The following is a 15,387-nucleotide window of genomic DNA, read 5'->3' on the forward strand; positions in this document are numbered from 1 at the left end:
CCCCAGATCTTTGCCTGGCCCTGGCCCAGTTCACACCTAAAGTAGCCATCTGTCCTCACACTGCCGCACCCCGACCCCGTCACTCTACCTCATTTCATTTTCCTATTTTTCCAATCACTCTCTGAGATTATCTTACTTCATTATCTATTTGTTTATAAATTATCCCAATGAAGATGCAGGATCAGGAGAGAGGATACGATGACAGCGCGGACAGCCGCAGCTGCCCGGTGTCTAGAACTGTGCCCGACGAACACTTGTGGAATGAGTGAGTAGACGAGGAACTAGACACTTCGTTTGCCTTCGTCCCCTTTAAATACCCTCCAAGTGGATCCAGCCGTATTAAAACTCTGAGAAATAGGTGAATGGCATTTGGCCTCGCCACTGGCTGGAACTTTTGCCGTTGCTCCTGGCAACCACTGTTTTCCCACCAGTCGTGTCGTCGCCCTACCTGGCTCCGCCCCTCAGGGCGCCGAGCCTCGACCGGGCGGTAAAAATCGGCCCTTGCCCTTTAAGCGGCGGGACTTCTGGTCACGTCGTCCGCGGCCGCCGGAAGGGGAAGTTTCGCCTAAGAAGGCTGTCTCGCTGGTCCGAATTCGGTGGCGCCACGTCCTCCCGTCTCCGCCTTCTGCATCGCGGCTTCGGCGGCTTCCACCTCGATACCTAACAGTCGCGGAGCCGGCCGCGTCGTGAGGGGGTCGGCACGGGGAGTCGGGCGGTCGTGTGCATCTTGGCTACCTGTGGGTCGAAGATGTCGGACATCGGAGACTGGTTCAGGAGCATCCCGGCGATCACGCGCTATTGGTTCGCCGCCACCGTCGCGGTGCCCTTGGTCGGCAAACTCGGCCTCATCAGCCCGGCATACCTCTTCCTCTGGCCGGAAGCTTTCCTTTATCGGTTTCAGGTACTTACCAGAGACGGGGGGGCGTGGAGACTACAGGCCCCAGGAGGCTCCGCGGCGGCGGAGCGTAGGCCGGCATGTTGCGGACGCGCGGTGCCTGCTGGGATTTGTAGTGCGTCCGGAGCCGGCGGTTTAGGGCGGGGTCCTTTGGGCCGGGGGAGGCTGTGGGAGCCGGGTCCTGGATAGCTGGAGTTGTGGGCTTGGCCTGGTGGGGAGGGGTTGACTTAACTAGTTTAGTGAGATTGTGCTTCCCGCTCTTCGCACTCATGAAGGAAGCAGTGAGATTAGTCGGCGGTAGTTGTCAATCTGTTGGACGCTGGCAATTAGGTCCGCCTGGAGCATTGCCCTCTGACCTCCCTCTGGTCACCCACGTGGGTGGCCTGTAGGTGTCAACTTCACCTTCTAGCTGAGTTCCTTTCACGTTAATGGAGTTTTTTTGTTTTGTTTTGTTTTTCCTATAGGAATGATGTAAAGTCAGAGATACAAAGAACGAGTGTATTTTTCTGCATTTCCCTCTAGCCCTAATTTAGTATCCCCCACGTAGTAATAGAATGTACGAAGGAATGGGCAAAGAGTAAATTTGTCCAGAAATGGAAGGCCTTGTTATTTTCTTAAGCATGAAGGAAACGGTCCAGAGTAACATTTGTGTCAAGAGAGTGCTAGTTTTCAGAAGGTTATTTGTATTCACCAATTTCTGATTTAAAACTTTAATCAGCGGCAGGTCAGATAGCAAGATCTGGCATTAATTTCAGCCCTTTGCTTGGCCTGTGGATGACGTTTTCTTGTCTTTCTCTCTCTTCACTGGGTATTATTTCTTGGTTTCCTTTGCCGGTTCCTTATCCTCCTGACTTTTAAATGTTAGGATGTTCCTTAGGAAACAGTTATAGGACTTTCTCTATAGACTCTCCCTAGCTTTAGATGGTCTCATGCATTCAGCCTCAGGGCTTTATGTTCTTTCTGTAAACTGGAGATTCTGAAATGTCAATATAAATATCTTCAGTCCAGATCTGTCTCCCGATTTCCAGATTTGTACATCCAACAGTTACTTGAAATCACGACTTGGATGACTAAGAGTCATCTTCATCTTAACGTGTCCAAAACTGAATCCCCTTTCCCCCTTTGCCTTAGAAGTGAATAGCAACTCCATTATTAGAGGAGCTGAAGTTAATTGTCAGAGTCATCTTTTATTTTTCTTGTTTTTCTCACACCCCGCAATCTGTCAGTAAATCCTGTTGACTCTATTTGAGACATATATCCAGAATACAATCCCTTGTCATTCTCCATTGCAAACCATTATCACTGCAATCTGGTTCCTTTCCGTCTTTTCTCTAGACAGCTAGAGTGATCCTTTTAAAACCTAAATCAAGTGCTGTCATTCCTCTGTCCAGAATCCTACCATGTCTTCTTATTGAGTAAAATCCAAGTTCTTTCAGTGGCCTGCAAGGCCCCTGCTGCCTCTCTGACCTCATCTCCTACTGCTCTCCAAAGTCTACCTTAGGCTCCACACTGAGATCCTTGCTGTTGCTTCAGTGCTTATCTGGATCTCTCCTTAGGGCCTTTGCACGTGTTGTTTCTCTGCCTGAGGAAGATAACTGTGGCTCACTTGTTTACCTTCTATCATTCTTCAGGTCTCTGCCCAAATGCCCTCTTATTGACAAGGCCTTCTCTGGTGGCCCTATATAAAATAGCCCCTCCTTCACTCCACTCCCTTATTCTTCATTTTTCTTTTCTTTCTTTTTCTTTCTTTTTTTTTTTTTTGGAGACGGAGTCTCGCTCTGTTGCCCAGGCTGGAGTGTATATGGTGCAATCTTGGTTCACTGCAACCTCTGCCTCCTGGGTTCAAGCGGTTCTCCTGTCTCAGCCTCCCAAGTAGCTGGAATTACAGGCGCACACCACCATGCCCAGCGTATTTTTGTATTTTAGTAGAGACAGGGTTTCGCCATGTTGGCCAGGCTGGTCTTGAACTCCTGACCTCAGGTGATGCACCCGCCTCAGCCTCCCAAAGTGCTGGGATTAGAGGTGTGCGCCACCGTGCCCGGCCTTATCCTTCATTTTTCTTGCTGCATATTACCCTTTGGTATTTGTCTGCTTCCCCTCAGAGAATAAGGCTCCAAGAGAGCCAGATCTTTGCCTTGTTCACCACTGTCCTTGTTACCTAGAATAGTGCCTGGCACATAGTAGGTGCTTGTATATTAACTGAGTTGTTGGAAGTAATTGTTCACTTGCTGTGTGTGGGCACTGGGGTGCAATAGTAAATAGGACTGAAAAGGTTTCAGATCCTGTGAAGACATAGAGGCACGTGATTTAAGGGGTGTAATATTTGATAGGGTGTTCCACCCCGAAAGGCCTCAGAGAAGACATTTGAAGAAATTGGAATACTGAGGAACCAGCCAGCTTTGAGTGGATCTGGCTCTGGAGACAACCAACCAATTCTGTGACTCAGCCTGGTGCTTATATTTGCCAAGCTTTTGCTTACATAACACATTTAACCTGATGACAGCAACCTTAGGAGACTGACTTAAGAGTGTATTGGGGAAGAGAGACATTTCAACATAGCAGGGAGGAGAATGAACTTGGACTATAGGCTGAGCGTAGAAGTTCTATATCCATCACTAGTAATTCTAGATCCTTTCACTAGTAAGTGAAAGACTCAGAGGTAGGAGCTGGGAACAGGAAGAAGACTGGGTTGCCAGCTGGCACAGGGTCAGCTGTAGGATGAGGATTGGTAGATGAAGGCAGGGAGATAGCCAGAGCTGGGTGCAGTAAAGCTAAGATGGAAAGGTGGGTGAAAGCTAGATCGTAGTTGAGCCTTGTATGTCATGTTAAGAGGTTTGAACTTTATTTTGAGGGCACTACGAAGTCTTTGGAGCCTTGTGAACAAAGGACTGACAGATTGCCCCGACTACTCTGTGGAGTGGACTTTGTGTGTGTATGGAGGGGGTTGAAGGAGGAAGGGCTAGGTGATGAGATCAGAGAGGTGAATCCAGTTAGGAGGCCAGAGAGATGGTGGTTTGAAACTGTGGCTGTGAAGATAGAGAAAAGGGCATAGACTTGGCAGAGGGGACAAGATTACAGCTGAACGGATATGAAGAGTGAATGGCTGAAGCAAACAGGACTGAAAGATACTACTGTTTTCACAGGAGCAGCTGAGTGGATGGCAGAGCCCTTGACTGAAATGGGGAATGGTCAGGGATGCCTAGGTTGGGAGTGGGGGCTGGTATGGATGAAGAGTTGGGTTTTGGCCATGCTAAGTCTTGAGATGCTTTTTAGGCATCCATGTGGAGAGTCCCAGGGAGCAGTTGGAAATAAAAATATGATTCTGGAGTGCAGCCGGAATTGCATACTGTTCTGGGTTTATTACTTTAGTAAATATTTGTTGGCTGAGTTAATGTTGTGCACTTTGTTCCTTATGGCTTGTTGGGTAATATGTGGTCATGGGGAGCAGTGGTGGCATATTAATGTGTGAGAAGGACCTGGTCAAAACCGGCTCGTCCCTGTTTGCAAAATCCTCACTTGTGTGGTGATACTAGTGACTACATGACGTAAATAAGCACGTTGTAAAGAAGTAATGTAAATAAGCCTCTCTAACAGGCTGCGAGTGTATAATGTTAAAAGTGGTGAACTGATTAGAAAAAGTCATTGTTCTTGTCACATCTTCCACGATTTTATCATCTTCCCTGTATTATTTCTTCTCAGCTTGTTATCCCCAGGCTGGGAGAAGCTACCAGCAGGAGGCAGGACAGTGGGCTGCCCAGGTGTGGAAAGACCAACAGCTATACCTTGTCTTTTCTTCCTGTTACTCTGATTCTTGCCTGTTTTGGACACATGTAACTTTCAGACCCACCTGGAGGAACTCATTTGCAAATGAAGCAGTCAAGGAAAAACTGCATTTGAGAGGCTGCTGTGCACGGACAGTGTGAGGTGTGTTTTAGCAGAATTCTGCTAGAAAGCTCCTCTTTTCCTTAGAAGCTGAATCTTTCACAGCTTGCAAAAATAGGGGAGTGATTGATTTAGAATTGTGTGCTCATGTTGGAAGTGACAAGTTATTTTTCCTCCTAAGCTATCGATTCCTGTGTGTAGCTTGTTGGTTTGAAACTCTGAGGTTTATAACGTTATTTCTTCAGGTTGGATAGGTTGAAACAGGTGTGTGTCAAGACTCATTATACTGTTGTCTACAATTTCTCCCTCTTCTGAGTCCCTCAGATTTACGTTCATCAGTCAAATAGTTCACAATAATGAAATGTCTTCATATTAATCCTTGATTAACTACACAAGAGGTGGCAATTCCTGCTGCCTTTGTGTTTTCTAAGGTTATGTCTCCCAGGGCTGCCTGAATGGCGATATTTCTTCATTTCTTTGGCCAAAATAACATCACCCTGTTACAACTTCCCTGAGGTTATGTCATTGAACTCCGACAATCATCCTGAGATAAGTGTTACCCCCATTTTGTAGACAGCTTCAGTTTCAGTTTCTGTTTCGTTGAGTCAGAGATAGTTCTAAGCTGTCTTGTTTAACTCCTTTGCATAATATCTATGAAAAAAATAAGTATGTAGCAAAACATTTTTGAAGGTGATTTCTTCCAAATCAATCATAGCAAATTATTTTTCCTTTTCTTTTTTTTTTTTTTTTTTTTGAAACAGAGTCTCGCTCTGTCGCCCAGGCTGGAGGGCAGTGGCCGGATCTCAGCTCACTGAAAGCTCCGCCTCCCGGGTTCTCGCCATTCTCCTGCCTCAGTCTCCCGAGTAGCTGGGACTACAGGCGCCCGCCACCTCGCCCGGCTAGTTTTTTTTTGTATTTTTTAGTAGAGACGGGGTTTCACCATGTTAGCCAGGATGGTCTCGATCTCCTGACCTCGTGATCCGCCCGTCTCGGCCTCCCAAAGTGCTGGGATTACAGGCTTGAGCCACCGCGCCCGGCCTATTTTTCCTTTTCTATTAGAGTAGAAAGACTGTTAGATTTTAAGTAGTTGAATCATGGTCTCAAGGCCTGGCTCAGCCCCCTGCTAGTTGTGTATCCTTAGGCAAGTTATTTATCCTGTCTGAGCCTCAATTTCTTTAGGATCTGAGGATAATATAATAGCATATTAACTTTGTTCTAAGACTCCATTGATTATACAATGCACCATCAATTTAATGCAACTTTTTTGGGGGACAGGGGAGTAGAAATTACATTAAACCAGTGTTTTGATTGTAAGACACTCTAATTTCAGAAACACAAGAACGAGTACCTTCAAACTGAGGAAGTATGTTATCTGCTTCTTGCCTATAGTATGTAGAACACATCGAAAAGTGTTTGTAATACCCAGTAAATAGCCTGATAAATAGGCTATTCAAAAATAGTTGCCTCCTTTGTAGTTAATATGGGAAAAAAAAAGTTGCCAATTTTTATTTATCAGCCTGGACAGTAAGATTCTAATTTTAATTAGTAATTGAAATGTAACTGCTGGATGATTATTCTGCTTTGTCTCCTTAAAAGCATCCTGACTTGAAATGGGAAGATGTGAACTCTTGATTTCTCTAATTTGTTTCCAGGGATAAGAAATGGTACCAACCAATTCTGTGACTCAGCCTAGTGCTTATATTTGCCAAGCTTTTGCTTACATATCACATTTAACCTGATGACAGCAACCTTATGAGACTGATTTAAGAGTGGATTGGGGAAGAGAGACATTTCAACTTAGCAGGGAGGAGAATGAACTTGGGCTATAGGCTGAGCATAGAAGTTCTATATCCATCAAGGTTTGGCTATAGAACTCTAGTGGCAAGTGTTTTGGTATGTTGAAAATCTAAGTTGAAAATCTTTCCTTAGTAGTCCTGTCCACATTGAACAGTTCAGCTGTGGTCTGTAATAACGTTGCCCATTGGATTGTGGCTTTTTAAAAAACTTTTTATTGAGTTATAATATATAAGCAGGAGAGTGTATGTATAATAAGTTTATAGCTTGAGTTTTTAAAAATTCAAAACATGTGCATAGCCAGCATTCAGATCAAGAAACAGAATCCCTAAAACCTTCCTCCTGCTTCCTTCTGGTCACTGTCCTCTCTAAGGGTGACTGTGCTCTGGATTTTTAATACCATGTATTGTTTTTGCCAGTCTTTATGCTTTCTATAGATGGCATTATGAAGTATGTTCTCTTTTGTGTCTAGCTGCTTTTATCAACATTATGTTTGAGAGTCACCCATGTTGTTGCATGTGGTTATAGATTGCTCATTGTGGGACCATACCACAATCTATTTACTCATTCAGCTATTAATGGACCTTTAGGGCAGTTTCCAGTTTGGCTGTTATGAATGGTGCTGCTATGAACATTCTAGTACATGTCTTGGTGAACATATGTATTTCTGGGTGAGCATGAATAGTCATTTCTGTTGCTTATATATCTAGGAGTAGATTTGATGGCTTCTAATTGCTCTTTTTAAAGATTAAGTGCGTTTCATTTGTTTAAATGAGTGGAAGGGGCCTTTTCTTGCCTACTCGTCGTGTCCCCCCCACCCAGCAAAAAAGGCTACCGTTTGCTAAACCAGCATTTTGTCACACAGGTGCTCATCATCTTTCTTGCTTGGTGGCTGATACATACTTAAGTTCAAATCAAGTGATCCTTCTTATTTCAGACAAATCTTCACTTTTCATACTTAAAAAAAAAAAAACAACAACGAAACACTCTAGACTCTGGATGGCAAATTATTTCAGTAGCAGATTGTTTAGAAGATTTTAGTTAAAGGATGGCTGCAACCTACACTCTCAAGTTGTTGGACTAATAACTGAGGAACAATGTCTTACATCTTCTTGAAGAGTGTATATAGCAGTGAGCACATGGGCTACATGTCCTTGTTAAGTGAGGAAGTCTGGGTGGATTACCGGAACTCTAATTAGGGCCCAGCTTTCCTCCTGAAAAAAACTGGGATCATTATGGGCCTAGCCTTGGGGTTGCTGTGGACTTAAAATGAGATACTCCCCAGTGAGTGCTCTCAGTAAGTGTGAGGCAGGCAGTCCTCTGTCTGCAAGTTTTGGCTCTTTGTGCTGCAACTGGCTGCCTCTTAGGCTCTCCAGGGTTGAAAATGGGCCTCTTTACTCCTGGCGCTGAACATAAAGCCAATTCCTTCTCCTTACTGTTTACATATCTGGTAGAGGAAAAAATGGGATTTAGTTGGATACTTACAACGGGGATTTCCGAAATATGTTACACTGTATCCTTCTAAAGAGATAAGCTGTCTTCTGGTGTTTTTAGATTATAATTTTAAAGTAAAACAAAAATAATATTAAGTCTTTTAGATCAATGAAAGCAAGTATAACTCAAGGGTAGGCTTAATGAACAGGGAAAAGAAGTGAGATATTTTGACAGACACTGATTTCCAAAGAACAGGTGCGCACAGTGACTAAAAATAGTCTTGTGTCATCAGCATTAGAGAAAATGTAGTCAGACAAAAACGAGGTTTCTTTTCCACACCAGGCCTTGAGTAACTTATAGGAATATGGGGGTAGTTGAAATATGAATTTATAAAAACCGGTTAGCAGGTGTTTCTGAAAAGATTGTGATAATACAATTAATACACCCACACATATTAATTCTTTTTACAAAGCATCTTTTTAATTCACTGTCTTAATTCCAACCTTTTACAAACCCTGTAAGATAAGGAAGGCAGAAGTCATAGGATAATGTCATTGGGTAGATGATGAAGCCAATTTGACGTCCATACGTTTCTAAGGTTCCAGGGCTACTTAGGAGGTTTTGCTTCTGGTCTTTACTCCCAGTGCTTTTCTTAAGCACAGAGAATGAATTAGTAGGTTTATTCTGAGTCCATTTCAGGATTATACAAGTGTCTTAGTAGTGAACACTTACACTAATTATAATTGTACCTCATAATACTGATGCCATTTGTGAGAGGGATTGTAAAAATAGGGGCTTAATATCACAAACTCTGGAGTCAGACTGTCTGGGATAAAATTCTAGCTTCACCACTTACTGGCTGATGCTTAACCTTTTCTTACCCTGTTTCCTCATCTATGAAATCCATCTCCTGAATCAGTGCATGTAAATAAGCAGAGTAGCACACTAATTTAATGATTTATTTTAAAAAACCCATTAACTATGGAAATTGAGGCTCAGAAGTGGTGACTTATAAGCAAAAACTGAAACCCAGGCCTTCTCAAATCATCTCCAGTTTCTTTCCAACAAACTATCCTGTTTCTGTGATAAAGTTGTGAATAAATCAAAACAAATGTTAACCTATTTTATTTTTCTGGTTTAATACAAGTTTCTTGGAAAGTCACTTTTTCGGTATGCACATCGTGCTTCCCTCTGCAAGGTATTAAGCTCTGAGGGTTACATTCCCATACTTGGAGAGTGGAACTGGCCAGTCTGTATGTGGCCAGTCCCCGTGACTGATGTCCTCCATTCCAGCCACACTCGAATTGTTAGCAGTACCCATTCAGTTATTGTGCTCTTGCAATTCTTGGGGCCTTTGTAACAAGTCCACATGTCCCCTCCCTTCTGCCAACTCTTTCTTCTTTTGACAGCCTTCCCCACTACTCTGAGGAATTCAGGGGGCATGTCTTTTGTGCTTGGTATATGCTAGTGTGCAATGAGATAGACATATAGCTCTCATACCAAAAGCCAGCATTTCGCTGCCATTTTCAAAAGTTTAGGAAGGCCGTCTACTTCAATCACTATTTAACATTGTTCTGGTGGGGGTGCCAGCCAGTGAATTAAACAAGAATGAAATAAGATACAAAAGTTGATTTACAGCTAGGGTTGTATGCTTAGAAAGCCCAAGAAGCTCAATTTTCTTTTTTGTTGAGACAGAGTTTCACTCTTGTTGCCCAGGCTGGAGTGCAATGGCGTGATCTCGGCTCACTGCAACCTCTGCCTCCTGGGTTCAAGCGATTCTTCTGCCTCAGCCTCCGGAGTAGCTGGGATTACAGGCATGCGCCACCACGCCCGGCTAATTTTGTATTTTTAGGAGAGACGAGGTTTCTCCATGTTGGTCAGGCTGGTCTTGAACTCCCAACCTCAGGTGATCTGCCCGCCTTGGCCTCCCAAAGTGCTGGGATTACAGGCATGAGCCACTGCACCCGGCCGAAGCTCAATTTTCAATATTGTAGGCAGTAAGATACTCAACTTTTGTGGTTAGATATAAAAAGATAGAAAGAGAGCTCTATAGACAACTCTAAAAGCTATGAAAAACTTTTTGGCTGCGAATTATATCAATATCACATGGATATAATGAAATAATGGTTCTAATTCATTTAGAAAAATAAAATATTGAGACTAACCAAGAAAATTGTGACAATTGTCGAAGAAAAAACAGGCAGGGGGATATCATTTAGCTATTTAACTTTACCAGGTATTAAAATATATTATAAAAGTAATAGAAATTAGGCTAGGCTCATGCCTATAATCCCGGCACTTTGGGAGGCTGAGGTGGGAGGATCATTTGAGGCTGGCAGTTTGAGACCAGCCTGGACAACGTAGGGAGAGTCTGTCTCCAAAAAAAAAAAAAAAAAAATTAAACAGGTACGATGGTACATGCCTGTAGTCCTAGCCACTTGGGAGGCTGAGTGGAGAATTGCTTGAACCCAGAAATTTGAGGTTACAGTGAGCTGTGGTCATGACACTGCACTCCAACCTGAGCAACAGACTGAGACCTTGTCTCAAAAAAAAAAAAAAAAAAAAAAAAAGAAATTAAAATAACTTGATATTGGCATAGGAATCAATTCCAAACATAATGGTGTTAAAATAGACCTTAATATAAAAGAGGCTAGAGTGTAAATGTTCAATGAAAGTAGTTTTACAAATAATTGGAAAAAATGAGGGTTACTCTGTAAATGGCATTGGGAAAACAGGGCAACCATTTAGAAAAACAGTTGGATCTCTTCCTCATTCCTTGGATGCACCTTGAAAGTGCTAAAATAAAACCGTAAACACTTACATTCTTGGAGCAAAAAGACTTTCTAAACATGACACATCATGGACACATTTGCTTACATTTAATTAAACCTTTGTATGCCAAAATATGGCAAAAATACCATGAAAGTCAAATGACTGATCAGAAAATGCTTGCAATGATGAGAAAGAGAAATTTCATAATGTCTGAAGAAATACAGCCAGGTGCGATGGCTCATGCCCGTAATCCCAGCACTTTGGGAGGCCAGGGCAGGTGGATCGCTTGAGCTCAGGAGTTTGAGACGAGCCTGGGCGACATCATGAGACCCTGTATCTACAAAAAATACAAAAATTAGCCAGGTGTGGTGGTGCGTGCTAGTAGTCCCAGCTACTCGGGAGGCTGAGGTGGGAGAATCACCTGAGTCTGGGAGGTGGAGGTTGTGGTGAGCTAAGATCATGCCATTGCACGCCAGCCTGGGCATCAGAGCAAGATCCTATCTCAGGGGAAAAAAAAAAAAAGAAATGTATATCCAGAAGAACAGATGAATAAAGGAAATGCTCAGGTTTTTAAAACGTGAGAAGGTGCTTGACTTCTCATAATGCAAATAAAAATTAGTTTTCAGATTGGTGAATATATAATACATGAAATGGTGAGAGTATGGAGAGAAGACAGGCAGTCATCTACTTTTTAGGAGGAAGTATAAATCGAGCAGACATTTTTGTAGGCATTTGGCAGTATCTACCAAAATAAATGCTTATGTCTGTTGCTCTAGCAGATTTATTGACAGGAACTTATTCTGTATATGCACATATAAAGAGGATTTACAGGAATATTCATTGTGGCATTGTAACAGTTTAAACAAAAGTTTAGACATTCACATACAAGGAATACTGTGAAACCAATTAAAATATTTTGTCGGGAATGAACCAAGGTATAAAACAGTGCCATATAGAGTAGAATAAAGAAGAATGAGTAATAGTAACATGTGTTTCTTAGAGGAAATACAGGACACTGATCAGCTGTTGTTGGAACTGGGAGACTGGAAGTTGGGAATGAGGCTTACTTGTTACTTTATTATTTAATTTAATTTAATTTAATTTTTTTGAGATGGAGCGATTCTCCTGCCTCAGCCTCCCAAGTAACTGAGATTACAGGCGCCTGCCACCACACCTGGCTAATTTTTATATTTTTAGTAGAGACGTAGTTTCACCGTTGGCCAGGCTGGTCTTGAACTTTTGATCTCAGGTGATCTGCCTGCCTCGTCTTTCTAAAGTGCTGGGATTACAGGGCATGAGCCACTGAACCTGGCCTACTTATTACTTTAGACCCTTCTTATGTTTTGTTTTTTCAGGGAAATGTTTTTAAAGAAAAAGTGCCCCTATTGCCTATTTAGTGCATTGGTTTGAATAAAAAATTGTTGTTTTACTTCTGCCTTTGTGGCATTTTTGGACAAGGTTTGTCATTCTAGAATATTCTTTCCCTAAATAGAGGCATTACTGTACTGTTGGAAATTAAGCCTTTGTAATTCATTTTTTGATGTAGGCTTACTTGTATGCCTGATCTTAGTAAAGACTGATCATGTACTCATATAGTATTGATTTTGTTTCAACTTGTTTAGAAATATTTGTTGCTTATTTTATGATGTCGTTTTATTCCATTGATTTGCAAATTGATGTGATCGTAACTGGTGTGAACACTTTTCTTCAGCTGTTTTCTTGAATTGTGTTGGTAGTATCACTTTCATACCTCTCATTGAGGAGGATGCTTTGCAGGGTTTATTTTGTTTAGTTAAAAGGGAAAAAAATAAGCAGGCTTACAGAAACTAACAGCTGTGTTTATTTTGATCTGGACAGATTTGGAGGCCAATCACTGCCACCTTTTATTTCCCTGTGGGTCCAGGAACTGGATTTCTTTATTTGGTCAATTTGTATTTCTTATATCAGTATTCTACACGACTTGAAACAGGTATGTTACCCATAGTTGTTTTAAGTATTGTTTCTTTCTCATTTACTAATCTATGTGTTTTCTTTGGAGGAATTTGGAGGGCAGTTAGCATTACAAAAAGAAACTGGGTATGGATAGTAAATGCTCAGTGACTGTGCTGGGACTGCACCAGGCACTTAGCTTATTCAATTTTTAATCCTCACAACATCCTGAGGTATAAGTAGCAGTGTTACCATTTTATAGATGCAAAAAGTAGCAGATCAGAGGTTGACATGTCTTGTCCATCTCCTTAGTGGCTAAGCTGTATACCTCTCATTTATTTTGACAGTCTCACTCATTTCTTTTGCAGCAGTCCTTGTCCTTCAGTGCAGAATTGGGCTGGAGTATATATGTCTCCTAGATTGGGGTTGAAAAACACTAATTTATGTAATTAAAAGCCTAGATTTGTTCTCCAATTGAAAAACTCAACTCTAAAGTACAGTATATAACCAAGATTTAATGATATATAATAGTTTATCAGGTATGAATACCAATGTAATATTTTATTTATTTATTTATTTTTTGAGGCAGTCTTGCTCTGTTGCCTAGGCTGGAGGGCAGTGGTGCCATCTCAGTTCACTGCAGCCTCTGCCTCTTGGGATCACGCAATTCTCGTGCCTCAGCCTCCTGAGTGGCTGAGATTATAGGCACCTGCCACCATACCTGGCTAATTTTTGTATTTTTAGTAGAGACGGGGTTTCACCCTGTTGGCCAGGCTGATCTCAAACTCCTGACCTCAAGTGATCTGCCTGCCTCGGCCTCCCAAAGTGCTGGGATTACAGGTGTGAGCCAACGCGCCCAGCCAACCTACGTAATATTATGGATAAATTCGAAAAATCTTACTGAATTGTCATTTATTTCCTACGATACCTTATATGCTTTTCTGAGTCGCTTACACTAAAGAAACAATGCATCAGTACGCTGTGTTACAGTATGGATATAATTTTGTTAAATTTAAATGATTTTGAAAAGGCTGACTGACTTCAGAGACTTTATAAACTTGCTGGCTGTTACCTCAGGGTAGAGAACTCTGAACCACCCTTAAATGTAAGTCAGTGTTCATGTGGTTGAGAATTGTGAATCAGCCTCATCACTGCAGGGAAATAGTAGGATGGGTATTTGATGTCAAGTAACATTTTTCCTTAAATTGGCATTTGCTACTAGGTTCTTTTTCAAAATAAAGAAATTGTATTAATACAAAGTATAAGGTCATAGACTATTATATTACTATTGGGAGAAACCTAGTTTATTTCCTGAGTTTTACCAAAAGATGAATAGGAGATTCAAGGAAGTGAAGTAACTTGGCAGAAGTGAAACTGACGACCAGTCCTCTCACCACCATATCAGGGGTTTGATCTTTAAATCTACCAGAATATGTGATTTTTATTCTCCTTTGTTCCAGTTGGACCCATTGTGATACTGAGTGCTTAGCAGTCTACCTTTCTGGTATAACTTAATTGAGGATTAATTTGTTAGAGTAATTTTTTTTGTTTGTTTTGAGACAGGGTCTTATTCTGTCACCCAGGCTGGAGTATAGTGGCACGGTCGTGGCTCCCTGCAGCCTTGACTGCCTGGGTTCAAGTGATCCTCCCACCTTAGCCTCCCTAGTAGCTACAAGTATGGGTGTTAAACTGCCACACCTGGCTGACTTTTGTATTTTTGTAGAGATGGGGTTTCACTATGTTACCCAGCCTGGTCTTGAACTCCTGGGCTTGAGAGATCTGCCCACCTTGGCCTCCCAAAGTGCTGGGATTACAGGTGTGAGCCACTGTGTCCAGCTGGAGTAATTTTTTTATATTGATAGTAAATGTTATCTCAGTAGTAAAATAGATTAAGTGTGGATGATCTATGATCAGTTATTTAAAATTTTATTCTGGAAAATTTTCAAACATATGAAAAAGTGGAGGGAAAAGTCAATGAACCTTTTTTCTTTTTGTTGAGACCAAATTCGCATAACATAAAATTCATCATTTTAACCATTTTAAGGTGTACAATTCAGTGATCTTTAGTATATTCACAATGTTATGCAGCTGTCACCATAATCTAATTCTAGAACATTTTCATTACTTCCTAAAAAAGCCAAAGCAGTCACAGTTTACCCTCCTCTTCCCCTCCTCCCAGCCTCTGGCAACCACTAAACTACTTTCTGTGTCTATGGATTCACCTATTCAGGACATTTCATATGTCCTCTGGTGACTGACTTCTTTCACTTATCACAATGTTTTTAAGGTTCATCCCTGTCGTAGTGTATGTCAGTACGAACCCTGCTTAACCATCTAATGGTTATCACCTCTAATAGTTACCTCATAGCCAATCTTGTTTTATTTATATCTATGACTGTCCTCCACCCCTGATTTTTTGAAGCAAAATGCCAGACATTTCATTGGTAAATATTTCAGAATTTAACTCTGAACTATAAGGACTTGAAAAATAATTCTAATGCTCTTTTTAAACCTAAATTGCAATAATTCCATGGCCACTCTTTTTTTTGTTTGTTTGTTTGTTTTTTTTTTGAGATACAGTTTTACTCTGTCACCCAGGTTGGAGTGCAGTGGCATGATCTCAGCTGACTGCAACCTCTGCCTCCTGGGTTCAAGCGATTCTCGTGCCTCAGGCTCCTGAG

At 41.8% G+C, this 15,387-nt stretch overlaps 1 protein-coding gene across 1 annotated transcript in view; it reads left to right on the plus strand.

The window, feature by feature from the left end:
- The first annotated feature begins 509 nt into the window (after positions 1-509).
- Positions 510-15,387, plus strand: part of LOC105468497 (derlin 1) — a 29,460-nt gene continuing 14,582 nt past the window's right edge. The window contains exons 1-2 of the mRNA XM_011718702.2: positions 510-901; positions 12,635-12,746. Of these exons, the coding sequence (XP_011717004.1) occupies positions 749-901; positions 12,635-12,746 (265 nt within the window). The 5' untranslated portion in view covers positions 510-748. The remainder of the gene's footprint in view (positions 902-12,634; positions 12,747-15,387) is intronic.

The sequence above is a fragment of the Macaca nemestrina genome, chromosome 8, assembly GCF_043159975.1.
Source record: "Macaca nemestrina isolate mMacNem1 chromosome 8, mMacNem.hap1, whole genome shotgun sequence".
NCBI lineage: Eukaryota > Metazoa > Chordata > Mammalia > Primates > Cercopithecidae > Macaca > Macaca nemestrina.